Below are 6,000 nucleotides of genomic sequence, written 5' to 3' on the forward strand. Positions count from 1 at the left end.
TCCCAAGGTTGCCATAATTTCTCTTAAATATATTGAGACACCCAGTAGCTGGCACACTGCTGTGATAGTCAACCCCTCCAAGAAAGCTGTAATTCAAAAGTCAGTTGTGAGATTACTGTGTAACAAAAATATTTGAGGAAAGTGGTTAAGATCATTTTAATAAGTGGAAATGACACACAATCTCAGGTCTCCAGGGGCACTGTTCTTGTCTGACAGTGTAAGCTGCCAGCTGTTCCTCAGTGGCTGGAATCAGAAAGAGACTTGGGAAAAGAGCACCACTGATGTCTGAACCATCCTTTCCTTTTGGTAATTTACCCAGTTGTTTGTGAAAGGAACTCCTGCAGGCCCACGTATCTGAATGATGAGCAGAGGCAAGGAATTTCTTTCTCCACGTTAGGATTAAATGTTAGCACTTCCTTAAATGAAGGAAGCAATTTTTTATAACTCTCAGGGAATTTCCTATGTTAATTTATGCAGTGTTAAATTTATGCAGTGCTGAAATTCAGCCCAACAGCAGCTACTTACAGAACCGATGCAGAGATTGTAGGAGAACCTATAAGGTGGAAGCTAAATAACACAGACCCTACCAGGAGGCATAAGGATCCCTCCAGCCAAGGGCCCTTGGATCTGGGTTTGAGCAGGTTTTATTGCACAGCCGTGATATAGTAACAACACAGAGTGTTCTACCAATTTGTTCATCTGTTTTAAAATTCACCTTGATGTTGTATTGGTTAATGTCTCTGATAGAACTGAGGTGATTTTGTGCCACCTTTGCCATCCTTTGGTAATAACTGAGTGCAGCTTGTCAGCATATTTATAGACTAGCCCTGGAGCTTTCCTGTGGTCCCTGTGTCTTCAAGGAGTCACACATGAATCCTGAAACACTGTTTTTGAGGGTTAAAATTTTAATACGTGTAGCTGGGTATTTTATGAATGTGGTTTAGACGGGTTATTGAAACATTATTTCTCTATGCTTTATATTTGCCTCACATGTATTCTAATAGTGTCTTTATGTTAGACTGGCCTGCAGATCCTCAAACCAGCCAGGGCCCAGCTTGTCTCTCTTTCTCAAAGAGAGTCTAACAATGTTAGCATTATATGATTTGGCTGAAGAATTACCCATCAGTATTTGATCGGGGGTGCAGGAAGAAGAATAGTAAAAAGAATTTTTAGAGTCTCGGAAAACACTTTAATCATTGCTTTAATTATGTTAGCTCCAGATTATTTTGCAACATTTGAAAAGAGGTGCATTATCACATGGCTGTCCTTTTCTCCCATGAGACCTACGTTGAAGGGAGAGGCACAGCCATGGAATCTTGACCAGGAAGATAACACCTTAAAGTTCCCTTCAGTGTTTTGAAGAATGTAATGAATCTATAACTCCCAAAATGGAAAGTGGCATTACTCATAAAGGGATCATTTTCTTCAGAAATTAAATGCCTTTAGATGGGCTCAGTATAGATCTGCTTTGGGCTTCCATTTTGTATTTAATGAAGAATATTGTGGTGAAGTTGTCTATATATCAGGAATTTGTAGAGCTTCCCATACATTTAATTGAGACTTTCACTCAGACAAGTCCCAAGGGGGTGAGGATAGATGAGATTTGATGACAGCATGACATTGCCAGGGAGTGTCTGACTCCTACATGGTAGGTGCTCAATGTTTTATTTTCCTAACAAACACAAAGCTCACATGGATGCTCTGTTTGAGAGATGCTTCACATTCTGGTGTTAGATCTGCAGGACAACTCTCTGCTGAGCAGTCTCCCAAAGGATTCCACTTATCCACTTAATCTACTTTGTCTTCCTGTTTTCTCTGGACACGCCTAGTTTTTCCAATTTACTTCCTATTTGACTGAATCATTGTCTTTTCTGAACATTTCTGTGTGTTCTTTAAGCTAGTTTGTCTGCTTTTATATCTGTTTTTTGTAAAGCAGTCTCTGGGAGGGAATATGAGAGATTCAGTTGAGAGATTTTCTCTTAGAGCCCTTGGGGTTTAACTCCCATGCACTGCCCTCTTCCCTCCCCGACTCCATGCACCTCCTTAGCAATAACTTCCCCCCAATCAGTATGGCCACCAGAAATTTCTGAATGCTCCCAACATTCTGAATGCCGCTGGTAGTGAGATGGCACACACAGTCCCACTCCACCCCCGTGACCAAGGCTGTGTCCATCCTTAGGGTTTTCAGCTTGTATGGTGTGTGGAGGGGTCATTTGGAGATTATTCTTGATAAAACGGTGGTGTTCATTAAAGTAGTAGTATTTTGAGACCAGGAAGCTTATGCCTTTTTTATGTGTTTTTGAAGTAGATATTTGAAAAGCAATACAAATCATACTAAATAGTTATGGCCATTTTTTGCCCTCTCCTCCTGGTGGTAAAACTTACGCTTTCTATTTCTGTTGCAGAGCATGCTTGAGAAAGGAGGTTAAAATCAAGTTTTAAAACACACAAAACTCCTTCAACGTTAATTCCAGAGGTGGAACATTTTTTTTCCTAGTAAGAAAAATAACTCATTTAAAGAGAAGATCATTATTAAAGAGAAGTACTGGAAAACGGATTCAACGGAATCATTTCAAGTTTTGATCACCTGCAGTTTGAAAAGTCAAGGCCTAGATCGTTCATCAAAGAACATCGTTCAATATTACTGAACCCCACTTACAATGATTAAAAGACAGGGGCAGCCCTTTCCACCTTTTTGTACTTTCTGTTCAACTTCTACTGACCATAAAATGTTTCTCTTCTAACCAAGCTCCATCATTTGGTGAACCTCCACTCTAACAAAGTGGGGTGGGGGTGAGGGGCTGAGTGAATTGAGTGGAGAAAGGAGAGAGGGGGAAAAAAAGCATTGATTCTGGGGCAACGGTGCTGGATGGAATTGTCTGGGCTGTGGCATGTTGGTTTTCTTTCTTTTTCTTTTCTCCTTTGATTACATAAGAGCTATTTCATTTTAACTTATTATGGTGATCATGCAAGTAAGAAGGCCAAAAGGAAAGAAAATGTACCTCTCACTGGAATAATGTTTATGATTTACAGGTGAAATAAGGCATTTTTATCAATATAAAGGCAACCTTGGCTTATACAGCCTCTATCGTGAATATTGACGTCTTTACTTCACTGTCAACAATAAATATATTTTCTGACACAGACTGGTATTGTTGCTCGGCTTTGCGTACTCCTCTGCTGGGTAGATGTTATGCTTATGGGAACTGAGTTGATCTATATTGTTATTAATTTGTGTTTACACTGTACCTTTACTCTAAAAAGCTCCAAAGCACTTTACAGAGCCTCAGACACGCAGGTGATACTTATAACATGCCTCTCAGGTAGAATTCAGTAAGATCTTTACAAATTGCTCGAACCTTAGCTTCTTTGGGATGACTTAAGTCATCCTACCTGGGGCAAGAACTAGATTAACCTTGGTTAGGCCCTTCTGACCTTGTAATACTAAGAAAATGTTTAAAAAAAAAAAAAAAAAAAGGTCAACTCTTAGAATGTTTTTCTTTCTAATTCCATTAAAAGTCCCTGACTATAACTTTCTTTTCTAAGAGGATTGGTACTTCCACCCTGGATATGAGTGAGTCAGAAATATGTGTTCACACAGGCCAAATGGGAAGGTCCTTCTGGGAAATAGGAGAAGATGCCCTCCTATTTCATCTAAGTCACCTAACTAAGTGTCTTTTTCCATGTAGAATTTTTATCTCATTTTTGTTTTGTTAGAGAATTTAGCAAAATGATTTAGAATACAGACTGGAATAAGGTGTGTCTGTGTTCAAACTCTAATTCTGCTATGTACCAGCAGAGGGACTTAACCAACTCTCCTAACCAGGTCTCCCAATCATATTAAGCCTCCATTTCTTTGACTGTGAAAAAGAGGCTATAGGGAAAGTGAAGGAAAATGGTCAGGGCCCCTCAGATGTTCAGAATCTTGCCAAGCGTTTGATGTAAATAAATAAGTATGTGTGCCCAGGTGTTCCTTGGTTATTTTCTAACATAAGTGTGCATGTGCACCCAGGTGTCCTGGGTTGTGGACTTAAGAATGAAGGACGAGTGGCTCTGGTCCACAGTGCCCCCTGCCCCCGGGATGCCCCCAGGGGGCCATGGGGAGGCTGCCACTGCTGCTGTTGCCACCAGATCTGCTATAAGCTGCCACTGCTGCTGCTGCTGGATCTGTAAGCTGCTGTTCCTGCTGCTGCTAAAGAACCTGAGGACTGAGCTTGTGTCGTCTGCCAAAGGCTCCCAGGATCTTCCCCAATTGCCTAGTGTGGACCTGCGTGTGAGGGGTCTGGTGACCCAGCCTGGCATGTGAGGGATCTGTGACCCACTCTGTACAACGGGTTTGAAGGGTCTGTGGGCCCTAACCCTGACAATACAAATGGAAAACTTAATGTAACTAAAACAGTGAAACATTTTGGCTTTAGTTATGAATTGCCTAGCCATACAATTGGCTACATCAGCAGGATTCCAGCAATGGCCCTGACCTGACAGAGGCTAATGGACAAACCTAGTTTTTAAGCTTATGGTGAAGCATCACATGCTTATTACCACTTACATGCAGTCAGACCCAGTACATGCTGTTGTTGGGATGAATTTGTGATGAGACAATTTCAGTCAACCCATGTAAATGTAATTGTAGCTGCTGCTTCATCCAAGTACCTGAGTTGGCTCCATCTGAATGACATCTTCATGTACACTTGGGAACACACCTGTAAACCTGATGTTGATTCTGGGTGACAGTGGAGACTCTCCTACCATAATTACTGAGATACTTTGTGATTACTGTTTAACGAAGGTTTTGTGTTTGGGGGTGGTTTTTTTTAAAAAAATGGTGCAAAATGAGCTGCGTTCATCAGTGTGAATGAAGGGATCATTGGTAACTTGAGAAGCACATGTTGGCACTGTCACAGGATGGCATCCAGGTAACTGCGGAGGGAAATAATAGGTACACAAAATGTTTACACAGTGACTTGCTGTAGTGTTTGCAAGTCAGCTAACTCACAAATTCCCTCCTATACTGTTCTGTTTTGCAACACAGAGCCAAGAACTTGGCATATTCCAGCAGCCAGTCTTGTCATTGGCAGTGAAATGCAGCACTGAAGAGTCAGGCATTTAAACCTGGTTAAATCCAAAGGGATTGGGGCTGGGGGGTAAGGGGGGTTGTCAGCCATCTCTCTCCCAGCACTGGTTATTAATTTGTCATTCTGATAAAGATGATGGCTTTAAGGGGAAAAAGACAGCACTTTGGCGGAAGTAAAAGGATGAGATGATGGCCTTTGCTACAACTTTAGTGACCTCCCTGTTGAATGTATCACAGCTCTGTCCAGGTCACCATTAGTTCTTGGGACAACTGCTTGGGAGAACTGTGATTTATATGAGGCTCATGAGGGATGCCTTCCAATCAGTTTCTCCATTAAGTAGAACACACCTGGAGCCACAGTAGTTTTAGCTTGTGAAGCCAAGAAGAATAAAGTATCTGGAAAGCCGGTCAGATGTTACTACACTAAACAAATGTCTGATGAACTTATAGAAGACAGCTGGGTTGAACCAGCACAAAGTTCTCTCTTTGAGAAGTCAATAACTTATTATAGAAAACTTGCCAACACGTGATGATTTAAAAGATTATTGACTGATCATTATTAATAGCAAATGTGGATTGCTAAAAGCCAGATGCCTGTGGCCTGCTGGTCGACCAACGAGACTCCTCTCTACAACAGTTTTAAGCAGTATCTGGCTTAGAACTGAACAAGCAGCCACGTGTCCTTGAATTTTCTGGCTTAGAAGTTGGAACATGTGGTTCTTTGATATCTTCCAGCCCACAGGTGTATTTTCCTTTGCCAGAAAGCTAAATTTCAGTGAGCCCTAGGAGCTGACCCTTTCAAGATTTAAGAATTTAGAGCAACAAAATTTCAGATAGGAATAAATTCAAGAGACCTACTGTACAATATGGTGACTGTAGTAACAATATATTGTATTCTTGAGAAATTTTTTTTAAAATGAGAGCAG

The 6,000-nt window shown here is 41.1% G+C and overlaps 1 protein-coding gene across 1 annotated transcript in view; it reads left to right on the forward strand.

Moving 5' to 3' along the window:
- The window catches only part of CHCHD3 (coiled-coil-helix-coiled-coil-helix domain containing 3), a 290,998-nt gene extending 287,852 nt beyond the window's left edge, over positions 1-3,146 (forward strand). The window contains exon 8 of the mRNA XM_063099894.1: positions 2,406-3,146. Within this exon, the coding sequence (XP_062955964.1) occupies positions 2,406-2,429 (24 nt within the window). The 3' untranslated portion in view covers positions 2,430-3,146. The remainder of the gene's footprint in view (positions 1-2,405) is intronic.
- The last annotated feature ends 2,854 nt before the right edge of the window (positions 3,147-6,000 follow it).

This window comes from Cynocephalus volans, chromosome 6 (genome assembly GCF_027409185.1).
Source record: "Cynocephalus volans isolate mCynVol1 chromosome 6, mCynVol1.pri, whole genome shotgun sequence".
Lineage (NCBI taxonomy): Eukaryota > Metazoa > Chordata > Mammalia > Dermoptera > Cynocephalidae > Cynocephalus > Cynocephalus volans.